Below are 24,276 nucleotides of genomic sequence, written 5' to 3'. Positions count from 1 at the left end.
AATTAGTCAAACAAAATTTTAAAGTCTTTCATAACAAATAGATATGTACAAAGAAAAAAACATGAAAATAATTTTTTAAAATATTATAAAATTGAGACAGTTTTGGTAAAGGATGTGTACAAATAAATTATTTAAAAACAAATAGGTGTCGACTCATGTAAGGGTAATCCCCTTTTTTTTTTCTTTTTTTTTTTTTTTTTTTTTTTAAGATGGTGATGTAAGAGCATTCTCAGTAGATCACTTATAATAACTTTTTGCTAAATTAAGGGGTTAATTCTTCAAAAATCCTTCCCCAATAGATCCCTTATACTACTCATTAAATTTAGGATTGCTATAGTCACTCCCTATTTCTAGGGAGTCACTATAGCTCCCTTATATCTAATAGTGGTCGTCTAGTCGGATGTCGCAGATGAAGTGAAATGGGCAAAACTTGCTTCGCCAGTCCTAGCGATTGACTGGCCAGTCCCCCGGCTTTTGTTGCTCTTTCTTTTTCTATGTCTGTTTAATTATTTTATTATTAAAAAATATTCAAATTTAAAAACAATTAAAAAGATTATTTTAATAGAATAGAGAAAGAATGTGAAGTTTGTTGGGAGAAGTAGATAAAAAAATAATTTCTAAAATAAGAAATAAATTTTTTTAATAATATTTTAAAGTAAAATTTAAATAAGCTGCTGAGGATGCTCTAAGGGTGATCTAAGAGGTACTTAAAGCATGAGGCTTATACCTCGCATGAGAAATAAAATAAAATAAAAGTAGGTACATATGACATTATCTTTAAAGTAAACATATTTAGCCCAATAAAATTGTGAGGTTAATATTTAGGGTTGTTTTTTAAACTAGTTATTACATGAAAAAAGCTTTACATAATTAAATTTAGGAAAGTGATTAAGAGCTTTAAAACTAAAGCTCCAATTTGAGCTCTAGTGATGTGGCAAAGCACACAAATATATATATATATATATATATATAGAAAATCAAGTTTAAACATCACATCATAGTAAGGCCCACCTCCATTAGAGCTCTCTAGAGTTCAGCTCTCAATCATTTTTGTTAAATTTATAACATATTAAAAGTTGATACATAATTTGTTATGTCATTATAAATATAATTGTGACATTAAATGATGAGTCTTAATCTTTTTCTTATTTTCTATTTCATTTTATGGGTTCATTTGGGATGTAGGTTGACTTTTTAGCTTTTTGGTTATTTTAGTCTGGGGTTAAAAAGCTTCATTTGTGATAAGTTTTTTGGCTTTTTTGAGAGAAAAAATAAAATAATTATGGTTTGAATGTGACATTTTGTTTTATTGGGCTAAAAAGCCTATTTTGTCTTTTTGTAACTACTTTAACAAAAAAAAAAAACCCCATTTTAACTCATCAAACGAAGACTATGTTATTTTTTTACTTACTTGCTTTTAGGTTTTTGCTGACTATAATATTCCCCTTTTGCAGTCATAGGATTCGATGAAAACTATCTGTAAATTTGATATCACTATCATACAACATTCTATGTTTTTTAATTGGTCCATTTGAAAACCATTTCTAATTTTAAGACCATTAGTTTGTAATGTTGTTTGTTTTAGTGTTTTTCTTTAGGTCACTTGTGAAATTATAATGCAAAATTAGTAGTGTTTAAATAATTGTAATGAACATTCTTAGCTGTTCTCTGAGGTTTAAGGCCTCATAAGATCACATTGTGAACTCTTTCAATCCTTAGTTTCACTTGGCTGGGTGTCAAGGTGCGCCCATCCAAGGGTCAACACCTTGATGCCACACACATTTGTGCCCTTTGGAGAGCCAAATACATGCCTAAGAAGTTGTTGGTGCAAGTCCAAGACATGCCATGAAGCAAGCTAGCCACCAAGTAGCAACTTTAGGCCAACTTTTAGAGGGTCAAATGTAATCTTTTTGCCTTGTAATTTTTTATGTAAATACCTTAGTATTAAAGGTGTTTTGAGTCCAAGAGTTGTAATTTTTCTATTTTTGTAGAATTATTAAAAATCCATTATGACTCCTCAAACATAGTGGATGTTTCCTCATGCCAGATAGAAAAGCGCTTAACAAACTATTATAAGAAGGGGGTACCCAAGTGTTGAACCAGACCACTTGTGCCTTTAATATACCCCAACCTTGTTTATGGTAAGGCAACTTTTGTAGCACTTTTGTGCATTGTTCAACTATTGTAATGCCTTCTTTTGAGTAATGAAAAGTTCATTTCGCTTTTATATTGTGCAAAGCCTCTCTGTTGTTGCTACTTCAATTTTAGCTTGTTGATTGTTATTTTGTGGCTTGTCTCCAAACTTGTGGCTCATCAACTGGACTAATATTGTATTTTCTTGTCTTTGCAAACCTTTTGAGCATTCTTGGCGGGCTAGTAAAGAGAGTTAACTAGCGCCACACACACTTGCTTATCTTCAACAAGGCTTCCGCATTGCCAGTGTATGACAGTTGGTATCAGAGCCCAGTCTATTTGGCTTTCTCTATTATTGGCTTTCCAAATGGAGGGTGCTGGCAACCGTCAACCATCGCAAAGGGAGAGAATTGAGCTCTTGGAGCAGCGTATGGACAATATGGAGGCCATGGCAACTTCATTAGCCACCCTTGAGCAACGGGTTTATGATCTTGAGCAAACTCATGGCCCTACTCATGGGCAAGATTTTGAGGATGTTGTCACTAAACTCAGGCTAGAGACTGAAGACCTCAGTGGCCGGGTTGGTGTTCTTACCCGTGCCTTTGGCAATGCACCTAGTGGCGGCATGGAATTCACTAGGGTGCGTGTGCCCGAGCCCCGTGCCTACGGGGGCGCCCGAGATGCCAAGGAGTTAGACAACTTTCTTTTTGATATGGAGCAATATTTTAAAGCTGTGAAAGCCGATGCTGAGGAGACAAGGATTTCTATGGCCACAATGTATTTGTCCGGTGATGCCAAGTTATAGTGGCGGACTAAACATGATGAGATGCAACGCGGCTTATGCACAATTGAGACTTGGGAGCAACTGAAGCATGAACTTAAGCTCCAATTCTTCCCTGAAAATGTTGAGTATAATGCCTGGCGTGCTTTGCGGGATCTCAAGTACACCAGCACTATAAGAGATTATGTGAAAGAATTCTCTGGGCTTATGCTAGACATCAAAGATATGTCAGAGAAAGACAAGATCTTCTTCTTCCTTGAGGGATTGAAGCCATGGGCCAGAGTTGAACTTCAAAGGCAAAGGTGCAAGATTTAGCCCATGCACAAGCAGCAGCTGAATGCCTTACGGACTACGCCGAACCTAAGTAACAGGATAGTAGTTCCCCGAGCAAGAACAGGGGAGGTGGAAAGTCCCAAGGCTATGGCAAACCCAAGAGTGGGGGAGCCAACACTTCTACATTCAAAACTCATTCGGGTGGAGGACAATGGCAACAGAAGAGCTATGGTGACAAGGCAAAAGCCCCTCAACACATCTCTACGAGCAAAACAAAGGGTCCTATCTCTTGTTTCTTATGCAATGGGCCACACCGGTTATTTGAATGTCCATAAAAGTGTGCCTTGAATGCTCTAGCAACTGTGTCTGACCATGTCTCTCAACCAAGCGATGATGATAGCAAGGAAGAGGACGTGCGGTCTAAGCGAAGTGGCAAGGGTTCTAAGGCAGCTGGCTCTAGAGTGGGAGCCTTTCATATGATGAATGCCATGGAGAAGAAGGCTTCCACGGGGAGGCCTAAGAAGAATGCCAAGAGTGGGCAAGCATTCAGATCCTAAACAACTTGTGGAGTCTAGAGATGAAGGCAAAGGGAAGAAACCCATGTATAGTGGGGAATCATCAGGCAAGTTGAACAAGAGCAAGTCATCCAACAAAGGTTTGATGTTTGTGGATGTAAAAATCAATGGGAAGCCCCTTCGTGCGTTGATTAACACCGGGGCCACCCATAACTTTGTTGCGGGGAGTGAAGTTAAAAGACTTGGGCTATCTTTAGAGAAGGATGGCAGCCACATCAAGGCGGTTAACTCGGCAGCGTAGCCTATCTATAGGGTTGCAAAATCTGTTCATTTGAAGGTCAGCACTTGGAAAGGAAGAGTGGATTTCACCGCAGTGCCCATGGATGACTTCCAAGACATCCTTGGGTTGGATTTCTTAAGAAGCACGAAGACAGCAGTCATGCCTTATTCTAATAGTATGCGTGTCATGGGGGATAAGCCATGTCTCATTCCTGCTATGGCCACCAACAACAGTGATCGGTTTGTCTCAACTATGCAACTCAAGAGGGGTGTTAGGCATGGTGAGAAAAATTGGGTTGCAACATTGAAGTTGAATGAAGCTCTTGATTCTACTCCTGTCCCAGCCACAGTCAAAAAGGTCTTAAGACAATTTGCAGATGTTATGCCTGAACAGTTGCCTAAGGAGTTGCCTCCATGACGAGGTGTGGATCATGCTATTGAGTTGGTGCCAGGGGCAAAGCCACCAGCTCGTGCACCATACAGAATGGCTATTCCAGAGTTGAATGAGTTAAGGAAGCAGCTTACAGAGTTATTGGAAGTAGGCTTTATCAGGCCATCTAAGGCCCCATTCGGCGCACCTGTCTTATTTCAAAAGAAGCATGATGGCAGTCTTCGCTTATGTGTAGATTATCGGGCACTCAACAAGCTGACCATCAAGAACAAGTATCCCCTTCTTCTTATTGCGGATTCATTTGATCAATTGAGCAAAGCAAGGTATTTCACTAAGCTAGATCTTTGGTCGGGGTACTATCAAGTAAGGATTGCCGAGGGAGACGAGCCTAAAACTACTTGTGTTACCCATTATGGCTCTTATGAGTTTCTTGTCATGCCATTCGGCTTGACTAATGCCCCAGCAACATTCTGCACCATGATGAATGAAGTTTTTCAAGAATATTTGGATCAATTCGTTGTGGTATATTTGGATGACATTGTAATCTATAGCTCCACTTTAGAAGAGCACGTGGAGCATCTTCAGAAGGCCCTTACCAAGCTGAGAGAGCACAAGCTTTATGTCAAGCTAGAGAAGTGTTCTTTTGCCCAGGAGAGGATTAAGTTCCTAGGGCACATTGTTGAGCATGGATGCATCAGAATGGCCCAAGAGAAGGTCAAGGCTATTCAAGAGTGGCAGCCACCTGCAAATGTCTCAGAGTTGCGGCCATTCCTTGGATTGGCTAATTATTATCGCAAGTTTGTTGAAGGGTACTCAAGACTAGCTTCCCCATTGACAGAGTTGCTAAAGAAGGGCAAGCCATATGTTTAGGCAGAGGAATGCCAACAAGCCTTTCAAGCCTCGAAAAAAGCCATGTCAAGAGATCCTGTTCTTGTTCTACCGGACTTAGGTAAAGCTTTTGAGATACAAACGGATGCATCTGATTTTGCTTTGGGTGGTGTTCTTTTGCAGGATGGTCACCCAATTGCTTATGAGAGTAGGAAGCTCAATGATGCTGAGCGGAGATATCCAGCTCATGAGAAAGAGTTGCTTGCAGTAGTGCATTGTCTGAGGACTTGGAGGCACTACATCTTGGGCTCACAGTTTGTTGTGAAGACTAACAACACAACAGTTAGCCATTTCTTAACACAGCCCAAGCTAAGCGCACGACAAGCACGGTGGCAAGAGAAGTTGGCAGAGTTTGATTTTGCCTTAGAATATAAGGCCGGTGCCACCAACCATGTTCCTTTCTCATTACCAAAACAGGAAAGTTGCGACCTTTGTTGTTGGGGAACTTACACCACATTTATCATTTATCAAATAGAAAATGTGTTGGCTATGTATTTTACACGGACCAATCACAGTTTGACGCGTGACAAAATAAGAGCAATACAAGAAGACAATTCAAACTTTCGATCGTGATCGTACACGTGACAGTTAATATTAATTCTTACAAGATTTGCGTAGTACTGAATCAGCAAAGAGATGTAAAGTGACGTGGCCTTAACGGTTACTCATACATTTAAATTCAAAATTAGGAGGGAAGCTTAACTACATCTGACATAGTGGAGCTAACTGCAAGGAAGCATGATCAGTGATCATGAAGGGATGGTTTGACGGTTAGAAGTCCATTTCGACGGTTGTCATTAAGAAGCATAAAGAACAGAGAAGGCCTCAGAGAAACCCCCAGACTCAGATCCAAAGAAACTAGTTTTTATCTACTTTATTTCCTTTCCAGTTTTATATTTCATTTTCTTTGTATTTCTGTATTTTAAAATTCATGCACTGCACTTCGTTCATAGGAGTAGTTTCAAGGAGATTGTTGCTGTAAACCTTTACGAGGCTGAATTGGATTATTGTAAGTCTTTTATTTTACTTAATGAAATACTATAATTGTTCTTCATTTAATCATTGTTAGTTTATTCCTCCTAAGCAAAGCCACCAGTAAAAGTCCTCTTCATTGAGGTTGAAAAAACTAAAACATAATCGTCTGATAATTAGTTGACAATTAAATTTTTGTAAGGACTGATTGATCCTTACTGGCACGCTCAAAAATATTGTAATAACCTTCGAAAGCTAAAAGTCAACAAAATGACTATTATGTCCATTGGGTAATGTCCTTTTAACCTATCACATGATATTGTAACATTGTTAATTTTTTATTTTAATAAATTTTTTGTTTATATATTATTATTTAATGGCATGAAACGGTCCCCAACCCAACAAAGTTATTGAATGATATTTGTGTGTGTGGATGTTGGATATGTGGCATAAAATATAAAGAAAAAAACAATTTTAGGGACAATATAAATGTGGCTGGAGATTTCATAGCATAAAAAGTGCTATGCATCATCAATGTGGTGACTTTAAAGAGGTTGCTGTAAAATTTTAATAGAAATTTAAATTTCAGATTTCAAGTTAACTCTAAAGAAAAGAATAATAATAACAAAAGTGTACTTGAGACTATTAATGGAATTAATTCAAGCAATATTTTTTTTGGGTGATTATGGTCTTTCACTTATGTACAAGTTTTTCAAAAACTAGAAAGCACTGCAACAATAATGTCCTACAAAACAAAGCTATAATAACAAAATTGCTACTCAAATGGACAATTTTATGGGATAATACATGAGCAATAATCTGAGTGGAGGAATGAGACCTGTGTCAACAAAATTCTTCATATTTATCAAGTTACGGACACGTAGGTCATGGAAAACTAGAATTCCCTCCAAGATAATTACATCAGATGCATTTACCTGACAAAGAACGTTGAATTGTAATTCAATGAAGTTGAAGGAAAATTCATAAATCACCAAAACAACATTGTCAATATAAAAAACACAACATTCTCTCTCTTTCTCTCACTCTTTGAGACACTCGGGGCAGACCAAATATTTTTGATGCAGACAATAATTACATTGATCCTTTTGTAGATAATGAAGATGACTCCTATTTCAGACCAAGCGCTTCTCCTAACATGGAAACAATTTTCAAACTCAGGCCTTTGAAAGTGATCTGAAGTTTTGGCTGTTGATAACATGCATTTTTCTTTAAGTAGTGTGATATTGAATAGGCATTAACCAAATTTTGACATTGAAAGAGTTTGTCTTATTTCTTTTTTACTGTCATGAAATAGCTTTCACTTGGAGACAATGAAATTAGATTCAAAAGTGGACTCAACGTGCTCCACTCATATAAATACAAGAATTACCAATTTATTCTTTTTCTGTAAAATAAATAATGACGCAAGAATTAACAGTTTCTTCGTCTCCCAAACTGCAATGAAATGCAAAATCAGCATCAGAAGTTGTCCATAAATAGGTGAAACCTGTGGCTAGTTGCTTTGCTTAGGATGCCCACATAGTGGCCATGCTAGCTAACGGCAATGAGATGCAAAATCAGCATTAGAAGTTGGCCATGCTAGTTGTCCACTGTAAATTGAGGTATGCCATCTATTCTTAGGCTAGAACCTATTTCCTCTTTTAATAGGTAGGGAAAAACTATGAGTCTGTAAGTTGTTAGTAAAATAAATAAAAAAAGCAATCCCAATTATGAGTGGAAAAAGATTAATTTACTAGCAAACAGGTGTGTGGAGCCAACTAAGATTGTTGATGTAAGGCATGAGCATGGCCATGTCTGGTCAATTTTAGCTAAAGCAGAACACAATGGATAGAAACAAAGAGGAGAAGCCTGGAGCCTAACCAGGAATTTTTTCACAACTTATTTCTACTTCATTCAGCCTGAGGAGTTTGTTATTCAAAGAAAACTCTGTTTTTCACAAGCCCTTTCATGGGCATTGAAAGTATCTGCTGCAAATGTTGAGAACTGTGAGAAAAATTGATCCACTCCTCTCCTTACTGGGATCAAGGACATTTATAAGCTAAATTTAGAAATAGATTCTTGCCCACACCCCTTAACAAACGTAATTAATAATACCCAACCCAACCCAGCCTAACGCCCTCTTTTCCCACATCAGAATTGTTAAGAAGCTTGGTGTTTCACCTGTGAGATTAATGTGGTAAGATAATATTAATGCAGGAGAAATTTATCCGAGAAAGGTCAAAACAATTATTGAATTTGCAATGACTTAATAAGTCTTTGTGGCTCAGAGACATTCTATGGACTTTGACCATAGCATGTAATAAAGAAGGACATGCATAGCCAAAATTAGGATATTAAAATGAATGATTAGCAATAACATAAAACCTAGAAGTTGATTAATTCTTGACAAGTTCAAGGTCACAACAATTCTTAACAAAATTATATAAAGGAGCTGAGAAGCTTTTATCAAGTGCGATACATACCGACTACCACATTAATAGTACGTACAAAATGTTGCATAGAATATTACCTATCTGCGATGGTTTTTAAAATCATATATTGGGACCTGGACAGATTTGCCACTTTTGAGTTTCTCAATGCACTCTACAAGCTGTTCGGAGTCAAAAGCATCTACACACAAGCAAACATATATTTTAGATTTGCACAAAAGCTCCTGTGCATTCTACTGCATTCTAGTTGTACCATATAGTCAACAAAGTAGAGAAAAAAACACCAACATAGTTTACGTACAAATTAAAGGCTTATAGCAATACTTAATTATAAATTTTATTACCAGGATGATCAAAGTTATATTCATGTAGTCGTTGTGCTTCTTTAGTTGTCAAGCCACAATAAAATGAATCCTACATATAAGCCACACCAAACATATATCCGAAAATTTGAAAGAGAAGTTTGCTTTCATAAAAGAGTGAGTAATCCAAGCCAATCAACCAAGTGTTTATCAAAATTCCTATTGCATTCCATATTGTAGCCATAGAATCCTTAACAACAAAAGTTAAAAAATATACATACCATACATGACATTTAACTCTTTGGTAAAAAAATCCCAACCATACACTGCCAGGTATTACTCACACTTACGATCATGACCATAATACCAGAAGGCCGTAGTAAAACACTCAATAAAGTGAGCTAGGTTTTTACTGGGGTCAAATATCATTCAATGAAATAATAAACTAAAAGAAAGAAAATTACAAGAAAAATGAAATTTAGAAAAGAAACCAAGAGAAATAAAGTGTGCCGAACACAACAATTGGTCGAAATTATAAAAAAGTTCATTACATTCACCACCGTAGTAGTACATTACACTGAGCATTATATTTTAAGTAAGAATACGTATATCAACTTAAAAGCACCTATCAATGAGAGCATCACAGAAAATATAATCATAACTAACTAACTTGACATTCCAATATAACAAAAAAATCATTACAGATCAAAGTATTTCAAAAAAACAATTGTATTACCACACTTAAGAGAGGTAGAGAAAGAGGGAAACTCTACCCATGTGAAATGAGACTATTAGCTAGAAAGTAGAGACATAATCTTTAAAATGTCGGAGAGTGAAATGTAATTAGATCAAATTTTAGGGTGTCAGTGTAATTTACCATAAATTAATAGAACTGTGAGGATGTTTGTGCAAAAGAATACGAAAAACAAGCCTTTTCCCTCGCTATCTCTCTCTCATCACTGTCAGTGTTCCCTCGCTCTGCGTTACATTCGAACCCTACATTTTCTCTGTCCGACACTAAATCTTCTTCAATCTCTCTCGATCCAGCCTACATTACTCGCTATACAATGCAAGATTTCATCGGCTCAGTTTGCCGATCTCTGGTTTTCAAGCCCTCCGACGATGGAGGTGTCTTCGGAGGCTTCGTTGAGAAGATCGGCTCCATCATTCGCAAATCGGGAATCGGACTCTTCTCGAAGCCTCCAGTCCCTGCACTTCCACCGATTGCCAAGTCTGATGCGATCAAAGTCAAGAAAGACGACGCACCGATTGCCAAGTCTACTGCGATCAAAGTCAAGAAAGACGACGCCCCGACGATCCGGTGGAGGAAAGGTGAATTGATCGGTTGCGGCGCATTTGGAAGGGTTTATATGGGACTCAATATCGATTCTGGAGCTCTTCTAGCCATCAAGCAGGTTAATTTTTAATTTTTATTTTTTTGAAATCTGTTTGGTTTTGGTTTTGATTTTGTTACTTTTTAATTTTTTAATATCTATGCAATGCAGGTTTCAATTGCAGGCAACAGTGCTGCAAAAGAGAAAACACAGGTTTTGTATTTCATAAATTAAAATTTTATTTGTTAGTTAAGTAGATTTCATGTCTTTATTTCTGCTCCTTCTTTTGTTTTAAATCAGATGTATGATGATGCTAGAGGGGTTTTATACCCCAGAACCTTGACTACTTAATTCTATTAGTTCACTGTTTTACCAAGAAAAAAAAAAAGGAAAAAAAAAGAAGAAGAAGTTATGAAAAATATATGAATTCAATGTATAAATGGTTTAACACAATGTGTTTGTTAATTTTATAATATTTATACAACTAGACAATTTTCTCCCATGATTTTTTTATTTTATTTTATTTTATATTATGAACCAACATGTATTTTCTCTGTACAATCACTCAAGAAACTCTGAAATTGTGTTTGGATAGAATTTGTAAAAATAAAAATAATAATAATAAAAAAAAGAATTGAAAAGTGAATGAAACAGGCTTTTATTTCATGCACAAATCTATTTAATTTATATATATATATATAAATTCAAAATTCTATGATAATTGTTTTTGTACAAATCTAAAATTCAATAGTCAAACTGATTTTATTCGAATAGTTTCTTTGGCTCCAAGCAATTTGGGTGGATATAGAATACTCATTTGTGCATAATCAACATCAATGAGTATAATATGAATTCTAAAGAATCAAAATATTTTGATGGGGATATGAAGTTGTTTGGTAATTTTTAATTTTTAAAGGAATTTCTAACAAGATAGGATTGTAAAGTAGTTAATAGATATTTTTAAGCTAATAATTTTAATATTATTTTAAATTTTGGCCAAAAGTCATGATTAAATTGTAACAAATAATTCAATTAGATTTTTTGAATTACTTAAAAAAGCCCAAGTTTATTTCTAGTAATAGTATAAATCCGGTATTAGATCTATTTTTAGTGTGTAATGTGACTTCAAACCAATAGATGTATTTTTTAAATTATTCGTGGCATATAGATAAAGGAGCAAATGAGCTAAATAATAGATTTTTTAATTAATTACAAATTAAGAAAATTAACAAATTAATTTGAATTTTTGATGCTTCCAAAACTCATCGATTAAATTTTTAAAAAAATAAACAAAAATTTATTTATTTTAGGAGAGTCCAATGCATACATATAATTGAACAAAACTCACAACTTGTTTAACAACCAGCAAATAAATGTTTAAATTTAAAGATAAACACAAATAAAATATTATTTTTTTAATATTATTAAGTTTGTATTCAGTTTTGCACATTAATTCAAGTCCTCCTAGTTTTTTCATCTCCTTCTTCTTACCCTCAACTTTAGCTTCTTATGATGATGATTATAAAAAGATATTCATTACTCTCAGTCACCATAGTGCCATACCCTCAACTTTAGCTTCTTATGATGATGATTACAAAAAGATATTCATCACTCTCAGTCACAACAGTGCCATTACTCTTTTGTTTGTCCAAAATATTTGAAAAGGAAAAACACTATGAAAATGGAGAAATGATTGAATAATTTTTAAAAAGTGATTCAATATTAAAAATAAAAATAAAAATATGAAGCACACAATTGAAAAATGTCCGAGAAAAAAAAAAAGCAAATGAAAATAAAACCTTTAGAATTGTAGTGATATACCCATGTCTTTATAAGTAAATTGTAGATAAACAGGTTTTGAGCGAGTGTTTATTTAGAAAGATGTAGAGAAGTAATCATGTTGTTGTAACAAAGAAGAGAGCATGCAATCAAGAGTTGTGAGTTTTTTTTTTCCTTCACCATCTTTAATTTCATTTTGGTGAGAATAGTACAACTATTTATGGAGATTGGAATGCGAACATAAGAGAAGTTTTTTTAGATTTTTTATAGAAAAGAAATAAGGATAACTATTTAGGATTTTTATCTTTTTTTTTTTAATTTTTTTTTTTAATTTGCTTCTTTTTATCTCTTGGTTTTTTTATGTGTTTTTATTTTTTTTAGATTTTTGTAGAAGAGAGATAAGGATAACTATATTGGATTTCTATCCTTTTATTTGAATTGTGGGAAATAAAGATATTATGTGATTTTTTTTATTATTTTACTTTTATTTTTTTATATAGGGAGAGGGAGTGAGAAGATTTGAAAAGTGAAAAGGGAGCTAGAGGGGGGTTCCATGTATTTTTTTTTTCTTTTTAAAATTATGAGAATTTAGGAATGAATTTTTGAAATTTTTTGAGATAACACTGCATTTGCTTATATATATAGTATAGATCGCGTTTGTGGTACTAAGTGCCCATTTGAGAACCAAGATTAAAAGCTGCGTTTTGCAGCCTGGGGGTAAAAGGCTAGATTGGCTTTTTTAACAATAAGTCATTTGGGAAGTCCAAAAAAGTTGCATGTGAAATTACCATTATATCCTTCATGTTGTCTAGGGTTGTACATGGGTGAAAATGTAAATTTACTAAATTGGGTAGGGATATTTTGGTCATTTGATTGTGATGTGACATTATAAACAAATATTAACCGAAAAAGTCAAAAGCAGTTTTTTACGAACTACCCAAATCACTTTCTAAAAAAGCCAAATACTTGGTAAAAAACCAAAAGCCAGCTTTTTACCATCTTTCCAAAACACTCCTAAATTGGTAGTTTTCTATTTTAATGTTTAAAGATTTTTGCTTTAGTTGATTGGCAAGAGTATGTTATTTGAATTTGACCTTTTTTAATTTTTGTTAGGCCCACATTAGAGAGCTTGAAGAAGAAGTGAACCTTCTTGAGAATCTTTCACATCCAAACATTGTTGTAAGTATTTGATTTGCATTCTTCCTGAAGCAATGGTTGTTCATTTTTATTGTCTTGTCTGTCTATTTTTATATTTTTGGTTGGTTTTCTAACTTTACTCGTCTTTTCTTTTTCTTGAAGAGATACTTGGGAACAACTAGAGAGGACGCATCGTTGAATATTTTGTTGGAAATTGTCCCTGGTGGATCTATCTCTTCACTTCTGGGAAAATTTGGTTCATTTCCCGAGTCTGTAAGTTGATTACCACTTATTCAAATTATATATTTTTTGTTTTTGAGTATTGAAGTTTATATCAAATAACACTCTGTCGAGAGGCAAGGCCTGCTTATTGACTAAAAAAATTTCATTTTAGGATTTTTTTTTAATCAACAAAATAAGAAAACTTTAGTGATAAAATCAAAACATTACATATGAAGACCATCAATAAAGAAAAGACGAGAGCTCGATAGCATCATAGCACCTCAACCTGATCCCAACTAGGTTGACACCAAGAAGGATGCCCAATCTTGTGCTAGCTCAAGCCAAAATGTTGGTGAGAAACCAACAACAAACAGAAAAATCACCCCAAAACAAAGGAGTAACAAACAATCAAACCGACCCCACCTGTTAAAACTACCAAACAGCAGCCATCTATCCTATAGACAACAATCTCCACAGCCAAAAATTAGCCCAGAATCCTGATTCTGTTCCGTTGCCTGGAGCAAGATCTTACTTGCTGAAGGTTGAACGCCACATCATTAATAGAAAAATATATCCCATGTGTTATATTTCAACCATAAAGCAATTCTAACCTTCAGCAACTCCCCAAAATCCGTAAAATCTGGTTGAATTGCATTGAACACAAATTCATTTTTGAGCTTCCACACAGACCACATGATAGCAAAAGGAATAGAATGCCATATCCTCCTTTCAAACCTGCTACAGCTTGTACCTAACCACCATTCCAGAAGATCTCCAATAGACCCAGGAATTACCCAAGACAAGTTCCACCAATCCAATAATTTAGACCACATTCTCCATACCAAAGGGCAATGTAGCAAGAAGTGATTGACAGTTTCCACATTCTCCCTGCAAAACAGACAATAATTGTTCACATTGGGATCCAAAACTGCAATTCTTTGAAGATAGAAAGCCGTTTTCACTCAACCTTTCCAGGCCAACCAACCAACCAAAAGATTTCACTCTTGGTGGTGCACCGTTACCCCACAGCAGTTTAGTAATCCTAAAAGATGGGCCTTGAGCAGACTCACACCATCTTCTGGCAGAGGAAACAGAAAAAGAGCCTGATGGTTCTGCATTCCACCAAGCTTGATCATCAATATTGATCCTTAGATTGGGAACATCCTCCAATACCTCAATAAGCCTTTTAACCTCCTCCTCTTCCCAGGCTCGTAAAGGTCTTTTGAATGAGAACTGCTACCCTCCAGCTGCACATCTCTGGTTTGAACAAAAGACTTCAAGGAGCCATCCTTAGCCTCTAATAAGTTAAAAAGCCTAGGGAAGACATCCTCCAACTTTCCAATCACCAACCATTTGTCTCTCCAAAAGTGTGTCCTTTCACCATTACCAATCACAATTTTAAAATTTTCAACAAAAAATAAGTGCAAATCAACATTTGACAGAATAGAAGATAATATATCTCGCCAAACTAAGGACATAGATCTAGTAATCACCACATTTGAAATTTCTCCTAGAACCTGTTTGCCAAGTAGGTCATGAGAATGCACATGAGATGAAAAGCTACACTCAGAACTTGAAAACCTTGCTTCTATACTATGTAATTTGCTTGTTTTTTTTTTTGATATTCTCGCTCAATTTGTATGCTGAGCAGGTTATAAGAATGTACACAAAACAATTGTTGTTGGGAGTGGAATACCTTCACAGGAATGGAATAATGCACAGGGACATTAAGGTATCTTCACCTTCTTGCAAATGATTCTTAACAAGGATAAAACTTCTCTCTCTCTCTCTCTCTCTCTATGTATATATATATATATATATGATAAAGGGCTTGCTTTTGTCAGGGAGCTAATATCCTTGTTGATAATAAGGGGTGCATAAAACTTGCAGACTTTGGTGCATCAAAGAAAGTTGTTGAGCTGGTGTGAACAATGTTTCCTCTATTTCATTTTTTATTTAATTTTTCTAGTTATTTATTTTGTTTTCTTTCCAAGGTAATATTATGTCAAATTATTTTATACCCGAGTTATGTATATTGCTAGTACAGGCTACCATGACTGGTGCAAAGTCAATGAAGGGTACTCCATATTGGATGGCTCCAGAAGTTATCCTTCAAACCGGTCATAGCTTGTGAGTACAATCACGCATTTCCATGCTTATAGCTGATCTATGATATGGATAAGACAAATGCGACCATGTGTTTTGTCACCTTAGTTACATCTTCAATGTGGATAAAGTTACTCTTACGCATTGGTGTAGTAAATGTTTGCAATATTTTCACTTAAGCACGTACATATACACCATGCTTGTTGCACTCCTTATTTTGTGCTTGTTTTAGCTCATTAGTTTAATATCAAACATTCCAGCTCTGCTGATATATGGAGCGTTGGATGTACGGTTATTGAGATGGCTACAGGAAAGCCTCCTTGGAGCCAGCAGTATCAGGAGGTATTTTGAAACCATCATCTTCCATTGTTTTCCTACTGAAGTATTTATTTGTTCTGTTGACTACAACTTTTGGACTCGGTAAGATGTTAGTTCATTGTTTGTGAACTAACTAATTGGTGTTTCTTTTAGGTTGCTGCTCTCCTCCATATCGGGACAACTAAATCTCATCCACCCATCCCTGAGCATCTCTCTGCTGAAGCAACAGATTTTTTGTTAAAATGTTTGCAGAAGTATGTTTCACATGCCTATTATTTTTGTTTTTTGCTTCTCTTGCCCTTTGTATCCATTGCCAATTATTTTTTTTAGGCTGATATACAAATTTATAAGAAGATAATTTATGTTTTAAGTTTGTTTCATTCTCTTATCCTTCTATGACAGGGAACCAAACTTAAGGCCTGCTGCATCAGATTTGCTGCAGGTACTATTACACTGCAGGCTAATTTAACTTATCAATTCCTTATAAATTAAGCTCTTGACTCATATATATATATATATATATATGTAAGGTTATCTTGTAGCAGAACATTCCTTGATTCTGATAAAAACACAATGTTAGATAATAAAAGTTGTCACTTCTTTTAATAATTGTTCTAAAAAATGTTTTTGGCTTATCATATGCAGCATCCATTTGTTACTAGGGAGTATCAGGAAACCTATACTGTGTTACGCGCTTCAGTTAAGGTCAGTATAACTGCATGAAACCTTCTTTGTTTGCATTATGCAGCTTTTCTTTTTCCTTTCTTATTTATTTTACAATCATTAGGAAAATTCTGGAAAAAAGATGGCAACACCTGAGATGGAGCTTAAGAACTTGTAAGGGTTTTTGTTAAATAACCTTTGGTGCTTTCAAGATATATTATCGTCTGTTATTTCTAATTATAACTCTGAGGTTGAATTTCTGTTTTAGCATGGACCCTATTATCAGGACAACCTACACACAATTGAAGGATGTTCATAATAGTGTGAGGTGCTCAACTGTTTATCCTGAGAAGTTCCTAGGAAATGTGCCACATTGGGGATCAGGAAATTGTGATGACGACATGTGTCAAATTGATGATGAAGATGATCTTGTGAATGGAGCATCAGCAAAGTTTGATTTTACTTTACTTTCTGATGATTTTAATAAGGTAACATATTGCTTTTATGCCTTCCAACGAATATAATATTTGTCAGCATAGTAACCCCTAACAACCAATGGTTTGTTTTTTTTTGTTAATCTAGAGGTTTAATCCTATGTTTGAGCCGGACGATAATTGGCCATGCAAGTTTGATGACACTCCAGAGAAGTTCCCAGGAAATGTCCCACATTGGGGATCAGGCAATTGTGATGATTACATGTGTCGGATAGATGATGAAGATGAGTTTGTGATTGGAGCATCAGCAAAGTTTGATTCTGCTTTACTTTCTGATGATTTTAATAAGGTAATATATTACTTTTATGTCCTATAACAAATATAATATTTGTTAGCATAGTAACCCCTAACAACCAATGGATTGTTGTTTTTGTTAATCTAGAGTTTTAATCCTATGTTTGAGCCCGACGATAATTGGCCATGCAAGTCTGATGACACTCCAGAGTTGGAAAGTAGAGTGAACTTATTGTCTGGTCAAACAGTTAACAAGGCTACTGACATCCCTCGAGCATCTGTTAAGGGGAACAATGATTTTACATTTCCATGTGGCCCCTCAGTAGCTGAGGATGATGATGATGATAATGAAGTTATTGAGTCAAAAATTAGAGCATTCCTTGATGAGAAGGTATTATCGCTTCCACTTAAGTTTTCATTTTTGGTTATGGAGGCTTTGGGTCGTTTGTTGTCCAGGGCGGTTCATGGCGGTTTGTTGCAGGGACTTGAGGTGGATTATTCGGGATCAGGCCATTGTGATGACGACATGTGTCAGATAGATGATGAAGATGATTTTGTGATTGGAGTATCAACAAAGTTCGATTCTGCTTTACTTTCTGATGATTTTAATAAGGTAACATATTTCTTTGATGCCCTCTAACAAATATAATATTCGTCAGCATAGTAACCCCTAACAACCGATGGTTTGTTGTTTTTGTTAATCTAGAGTTTTAATCCTATGTCTGAGCCTGACGATAATTGGCCATGCAAGTTTGATGACACTCCAGAGTTAGAAAGTAGAGTGAACTTATTTTTTGGTCAAACAGTTAACAAGTCTGCGGACATCCCTCGAGCATCGGGTAAGGGTAACAATGATTTTACATTTCCATGTGGGCCCTTAGTAGCTGAGGATGATGATGATGAAGTGCTTGTGGCGAAGTATGGTTTGGGTAGAGGGGGGTGGTGTTCGGGAAGGGTGGGGCTGACACATGGTCGGGGTGTTTGGAAAGGCATTTGGTTGGGTTGGGAGGCATTTTGGCGTCGGGTTCGGTTGAAGGTTGGAGTGGGGTGATTCTGCAACTGTTAACGTTGCCTGTACTACTAGCTCCGGAACTTATTCCCAATGTGTATCAAATATTGGCACTGAAAGTGTTCAAACTCTATCGCAAGTACAACCACCTAAGCCTAGTGAATGGAAAGAGATTGTTCGTGATGATCAGGAGCTGATTAATCCAAGGTTTGTGAGTAGATGTTTGATGCTCTCTTTAGTTTGTATTTTCTTTTGGTGGACCATGTTTTCTTTCTGTAAACTGAGAATGAAAAATGTTTTACTGGCAGCACAAGCTTCTGTGAGAGAAAAAGAATATGGGAAGAAGAGCTTTATGAAGAGCTTGAAAGGAAACGAGGTAAGTGAAAATTTACCTTATATTCAAAAGATTATAAAAGCAAGCTGTTGTGTTTATTGTGATTTGCTTGCTAGTCTTCAGGATCAGCGATAGTCCACTCTAGGTCTAGCTTGTTGCATTCTAGGTCCTGTGAGATCAAATCATTGAAAATCTCAAATTAAGTTCTGTTGTGAAACTGCACATAGGACAATCTTGCATCATGCCATTGTATACCTTAACAAGACATGTAGAACAATGTTTCAAAGGTTTTGGACCTCTTTTGATTAAGTGGAATTCTTGTGTGTAAGGTTGTTGGAACTCCTGTTACAAATTGCAGAACACAAGCAACAAGAAGTCTGTGGCCTAGAGAACTCTGTTTCAACTGCATATGGTTCCTGGGAAGAGGTATTGCGTTTGCTCGTTGAACATGGGGCTCTAATTGTAGCTGATATATATAGTACCACAATCATATATGCTTACATGTTTTATAAAATGTTTTATTTTGTTTATTTACTTGTTTATTTTTTGTGGGAACAAATTTTTAATCTGAAATGGGACAATTAGTGAGTTGATTTCAGGTTCATTGAACTTGGGGCTTTTGACTGGAGGTTGCAAGTTCCAATTTGGTTCATTTGGGTTAGTGATGCACAGCTGGAGGTTGAACGTTAAGAGTGCATAGGCTCCACTCATTTTGTTAATATATTTGGACCCTTAATCGAACCTTATTTGTTAATCTATGGTTTAGTTTCATCTGCGAGGAATATTGCTTGGTCAGATGATTAGTCGTGTATGGATTGATTTTTATTTTTTTCCAAAATCATGAACTTCAATTTTTACTTAAGAAGTTAAGCTGGACCTCTGGCTTCAATTTGTGCTTGTTGCAACAACGAGCTTGGTTCTACAATGTTTGCCAGGCTTGTTGAGCCAATGCTGAGTTGGTGAGCAGTTCTAGATGAGCACTGTAGTAATTATTTACGGTAACCAAGGGTTGAAGGTAATACACCTTTTTACTAAATTGGAAAATTTGGTTAAGACTCCACTGTTGATAATTTGATGCTCTTGAAACTGTATCTTCCCATTATGGCGTCTGTGCGCAAATTTTATTTGGTGATTATCGAACTTCCGTTTTCGTTTCTATCTCCTTTTTAGTAGTTGCTTGCTCTTGTTTTGGCATTGTGCATTCATGTCCTCAGTGTGGAGGCTATGAAAGTTGCATTCATGGATACGCATGCTTTTTATCAAGCCAAAAAAAGCTCTTTTTGTTCGTAACATATAATGATATACTTTCCTCCTGCACAACCCAGATCATGCACAATCTCTTGCATGAAAATACATTAAACATTAAGGCCATATTTGGGATTGCTTTCATTTTTGATGTTTTTGGTTTTGGTGAAAATAGAAATAATGAAAAACATTGAAAGCTCCTATGATTTTTATATGGTTTTCATTTTTGTCTGAATTTGTTTTCAAAGATTTACAAAGCAATGTAAAAGTAATTCCTAAAAAAGGGGTGTGTGCAGAATTTTTTTCAAAAATAGTCTGCAAACAAGTTTTTTTGTGTCAGTTTCCGTTTTTTCTATTTTCTAGAATATAAATGAAAACAATACCAAATGTGCCCTACTTGTTTATTTGGAACCGTTCTTTTCTAGCTTGCAAGTGTTAATTTATTTATTTGTAATTTATATTTTATCACAAATCATGCAGATCACCATCTGGGTCAGCAGCATATCTTTTCATGCATATGCTGAGATTACATTTCAGAGCACATCTGATGTAAGTATTTACACTTATCTTTAGCCCGATTCTAGCTTTGTCTTCTGATGGTTTGCTAATGATTTCTATACCTTAACTGTTATAAGGGAGGCAAGGGGGATTACAGATCTGAAATCTGCTCTCCAGGTAATCATGGACCACCCATCTTAACCTATTCCCTTGACATCCAATATCCATTTACTCATTGAATTCTGATCTCTAAGTCATTCCTTACAGAATATTTTTGCTGAGAATATTGTTGAGAAAAAGGAGGATTTCCTTCAAACATTTTCAACCGAGTGTGATTATGTTAAGTATGTTTCGTCAATGACTTACCTTTACATTTGATGCTTTCTCATTTTGTCTTCTGAAATTGTGTTATCTTGGTTGCTAGATTATTGTTAAATTTGACATTGTGATTTTTGTTCTTTGTCACAAATCTATTGTCTCGAAAGGAGAGATATTGCAGCAAAACACGACCAATGCGCACAACAGTGATTCTAACAGTTATTTGAAGACAGATTGTTCTGATTTGGAGGTGCTCTTTAACGCCTTTGCTGTGTTATTGTTAGTGAATAGAGTGCTTTCTTTGTTTTGCATTTCATGGATTTGCTATAAAGACTTGCTATGATTAATGATATTGAATGTTGGGTAGTTAATAAAAGAAATGTTTGTAAAACGACTAACTGAAATGAGAATATTGAGATAGATGGTCTTTCATACAATGGTTAAGCTTTCTTGGCATGCTATCTACTAAGGATAGGATCAAGGATTGGGGTGTGGTAGATGATATATCTTGTGTGCTTTGTAATGTGGAGATGGAATCACATAATCATTTGTTTTTTCAATGCTGCTTTTCCCACTATGTTTGGAAAGAGATTTTGTTGAGTAAGCATGTGAGTAGAAAGAAACCCTATGTCCTTTGTAGCTGAGATTGATTGGGTAGTTCACAATATAGGTGGAAAGTCTTTTGGCCATTCAGTACACAAATTGGCAATGGCTGCTACTATCTATCTTGTGTAGATGGAGAGGAACTACAAAACTTTTTCTCACAGAAGGATAGATGCAAATTAAGTTCTAAATAAAGTGATCAATGACATAAGAGCAAGATTATATTCTTGGGAGATTATAAAATAGTCATACAAATAACAAGTTATGTTCTTCTTGGGGATTTCCCCAACAGGGGTCAGTATTGGATGAGATGAAGGAATAGCTAAATACTCGATAGCTAGTTGATAGTTCTTTTATGTGTGTAGTTTGTGAAAATATCTGTTTTGTTGAAAGCTACTAGGCTGTTGATCTTTGTTATAACTGGTTTGACTGGAGGATGCCCTTGTAAGGGTTGTATCTATTTGTTTTATGAAATGAAATTTAACTTACGAAAAAGAAAATTAATAATAATAAATGAATTCAATATAAAGAAGTTAAAAGCGGCACTAATTGAAGATAAAATGAGGTAAATCATTGGAGATTTTATGATCTTATGCATCATAGACCAATTAATGCTCATGTAAGGAGTATTGATTTGATGCACATAGAGAGTGACAAAAGAAATGTAGGAAGACGCGGGAGAACTTGGGTTGAAGTGATAAGAAATGACATGACTATCGTGAACTTGACTAAGAATGTGATTGTGAATGGAGCCAATGGCAGGAAATTGATCCATGTAGCTGGCCCCAAGTAAGCAGGACCAAGGCTTGTTGAGTTGTAGACTTTCGAAAATGTCTTGCCTTTCAAAGACTCCTTGCTAGTAGACTTGTTCCCTCGTTCGTTCTTGGGAAGATTAAGGATGAGAACATACTCAATAAATCCATTTGCATCTTCTCACCCCCACCCGCAAAAATAATAAATAAGTAAACAAAAGAAAAACAAATTCCCTCCGTCATAGTTGCATTTTAGAACACAGTGTAGCCATTACGCTTGAATTTTTTTTGTTGATAATGACAGTTCTTATTTTCTTTTGATTGTCATAATTATGGTTTCTTTCCAATTGGACCAGGTTATTCGGGTTGTGGTGGGAACGATGCCTGTTGGGCACCTCTACAGTCGATTGGTACCTCTTGTTCTTATCCTTGTAGATGGTAATTTTTCACCTCTGTGCTTTCTTATCACATTCCTTGTAATAAAATTGAGCTGCAATTTTTAACCATTCATATCATTGAATTAGGTAGCAATCCTATTGACATTATTGATCCAAGATGCGAGATTCTTCTCATAGTTCAGAAGAAAATTGATCTGCAGGGCGGCAATAACTTAGATTGCTTGGTTTTGCAGCGATTTATCGTTTTTACCATTACCCCGACAGTTTGCGCTTGCGGCTTAGTCAGGTTTACACTTTTTTACATTAATAACTTGTTAGCTTGAATTAAACAGAACCTGGATTTGGTGGTTCTAAGATGCGTGTTTGATATCTTTGATTTTGTATGTCAGTGGAGTTTGAGAATTGCTTTTTTAGAAACTTTTTGTTTGGCTTTTTTTCGTCGTTAGTGAATTTTTTAGTAAAACGTTTCAAGAAGCCTTACACTTTAGGTTCTACTGAATTAGACAGACTTGAAAAGTAAAAAATTAAAAATTTAAATTTATTTGAAAGAAGTTGACTTTTTTTTTACTTTAGTTAACCTTTTTTTTTTTATAATTATTTTGACCTTTTAAATCATTCTAGACTAGACAGATTTGAAAAGTAAAAAAAATTGAGAATTTTTTTTAAAACGTTACAAAAAAATTGTAGTTTTTTTTAGCTCATTCCCAAAAAAAGATGCGGTTATTTCTAGCATTTGATGAGATTTCTATTTCTATTGTGGGCAGATATTTGTATTGCCTCCTTACCAGCGCAAAGGTTACGGCCGTCATCTTCTAGAGGTGCTTAATAATGTTGCAATTTGTGAAAACGTTTATGACTTGACAATTGAAGAGCCTTTGGATTCCTTACAACACGTGCGAACGTGTATTGATGTGGGACGCCTACTTGTTTTTAACCCAATCCAGAAAGCCCTCAATTCCACAATTTTACGTGTGAATCAAGAAAATCTCTCAAAGACAAGCCAAACTTAAGCAAATCGACAATTTCATGACTGTCATTTCAGATTGTGTTAGGGCTGAGGTCATAAGGAAGGACTCGGGGGCTGCAGAGAAGCGGATGATTGAATTTCCAATAGATTATGATCAAGAAATGTCGTTTGCACTACTAGAAAAAAAACTTTTTGCGTCTAATTATTTGACCGTTGCAAAAAAAATATTTGCAACGGCAAATTAGCCGAAGCTAAAACTTATGAACCCCAGCCTAAGCAGAAACTTGTGAACCCACTATGCCCAATTTATATTTTCCTTTTTTTTTTGAACTCTAATTTTTCCCAAATCTGATTTCGCTCGATCGTGTCAGAGTAAGAGAATCTGATTTCCCTCTCTCGATTTCGCTCTATAGATCACCATGGTCGTCTGAAGAAGAGATCTCCAACGGTATAAACTCTCTCTCTCTCTCTCTCTCTCTCTCTCTCAATGAGTCTCTTCGAATCGTTCATTCGTATTTCAACTTTTTCATCTCTCTACTTCGATCACTTGAACTCACTGAACTCACTGTAATTCATATTCAACTTCATCTAAACTCACTGTAATTCGATCACTTTTTCATCAATCTATTGATTTTTCCACCAGGTAGCCTGATTCTGGAATGAAGCTTTGGTTTGAATCAATCCTTCCTCATCTGCTACAAGTACAAGTTGAACTATTCAATTCTTAATTGTTATCGCTTCACCTTCCAATTCTCACCTCTCTCTCTCTCTCTCTATATATATATATAGCATTGCTCTCACATGCTTGCTTGTTTTCACCTCCTTGGTTGTAACTGATTGTGATCATATGTCATATAATTGAGCATTTTTTTGTTTGATTT

The 24,276-nt window shown here is 35.5% G+C and overlaps 1 protein-coding gene and 1 long non-coding RNA gene across 3 annotated transcripts; both read left to right on the top strand.

Annotated features, from left to right (window-relative positions):
- The first annotated feature begins 9,910 nt into the window (after positions 1 to 9,910).
- Positions 9,911 to 20,534, top strand: LOC145789285 (mitogen-activated protein kinase kinase kinase NPK1-like). Of its 2 annotated transcripts, XM_082875799.1 has the most exons (20): positions 9,911 to 10,399; positions 10,490 to 10,531; positions 13,211 to 13,276; positions 13,397 to 13,507; positions 15,108 to 15,188; positions 15,301 to 15,378; positions 15,504 to 15,586; positions 15,823 to 15,904; positions 16,034 to 16,134; positions 16,283 to 16,322; positions 16,526 to 16,585; positions 16,668 to 16,717; positions 16,812 to 17,031; positions 17,126 to 17,326; positions 17,420 to 17,662; positions 17,753 to 17,884; positions 17,978 to 18,487; positions 18,589 to 18,656; positions 20,340 to 20,408; positions 20,495 to 20,534. In XM_082875799.1, exons 1-17 carry the CDS (start codon positions 10,052 to 10,054, stop codon positions 18,320 to 18,322), a joined length of 2,283 nt encoding a protein of 760 aa, XP_082731925.1. In that variant the 5' UTR covers positions 9,911 to 10,051; the 3' UTR covers positions 18,323 to 18,487; positions 18,589 to 18,656; positions 20,340 to 20,408; positions 20,495 to 20,534. The 2 variants fall into 2 exon arrangements, with proteins under 2 accessions (XP_082731925.1, XP_082731924.1); XM_082875798.1 differs by lacking the exons at positions 20,340 to 20,408; positions 20,495 to 20,534 and adding an exon at positions 18,944 to 19,024.
- Positions 20,535 to 23,708: 3,174 nt separating this feature from the next.
- On the top strand, positions 23,709 to 24,276 carry LOC145793152 (uncharacterized). The gene is made up of 2 exons (XR_014333783.1): positions 23,709 to 23,843; positions 24,039 to 24,276. It is a non-coding gene; the product is annotated as an uncharacterized LOC145793152 (long non-coding RNA).

Source organism: Camellia sinensis, chromosome 6 (genome assembly GCF_055761805.1).
Source record: "Camellia sinensis isolate YWXY chromosome 6, ASM5576180v1, whole genome shotgun sequence".
Lineage (NCBI taxonomy): Eukaryota > Viridiplantae > Streptophyta > Magnoliopsida > Ericales > Theaceae > Camellia > Camellia sinensis.
Note: the sequence above shows the minus strand (reverse complement) of the source record. Positions and strands in the feature narration are given on the sequence as shown.

Bases quoted from the DNA above. Each gene is read 5' to 3' on its own strand.
- LOC145789285 (XM_082875799.1), top strand. From the start codon at position 10,052: ATGCAAGATTTCATCGGCTCAGTTTGCCGATCTCTGGTTTTCAAGCCC. The intron at 17,327-17,419 runs GTAATATATTAC...TTGTTAATCTAG, and splicing joins TTTCTGATGATTTTAATAAG to AGTTTTAATCCTATGTTTGA. The intron at 17,663-17,752 runs GTATTATCGCTT...GGTTTGTTGCAG, and splicing joins GAGCATTCCTTGATGAGAAG to GGACTTGAGGTGGATTATTC.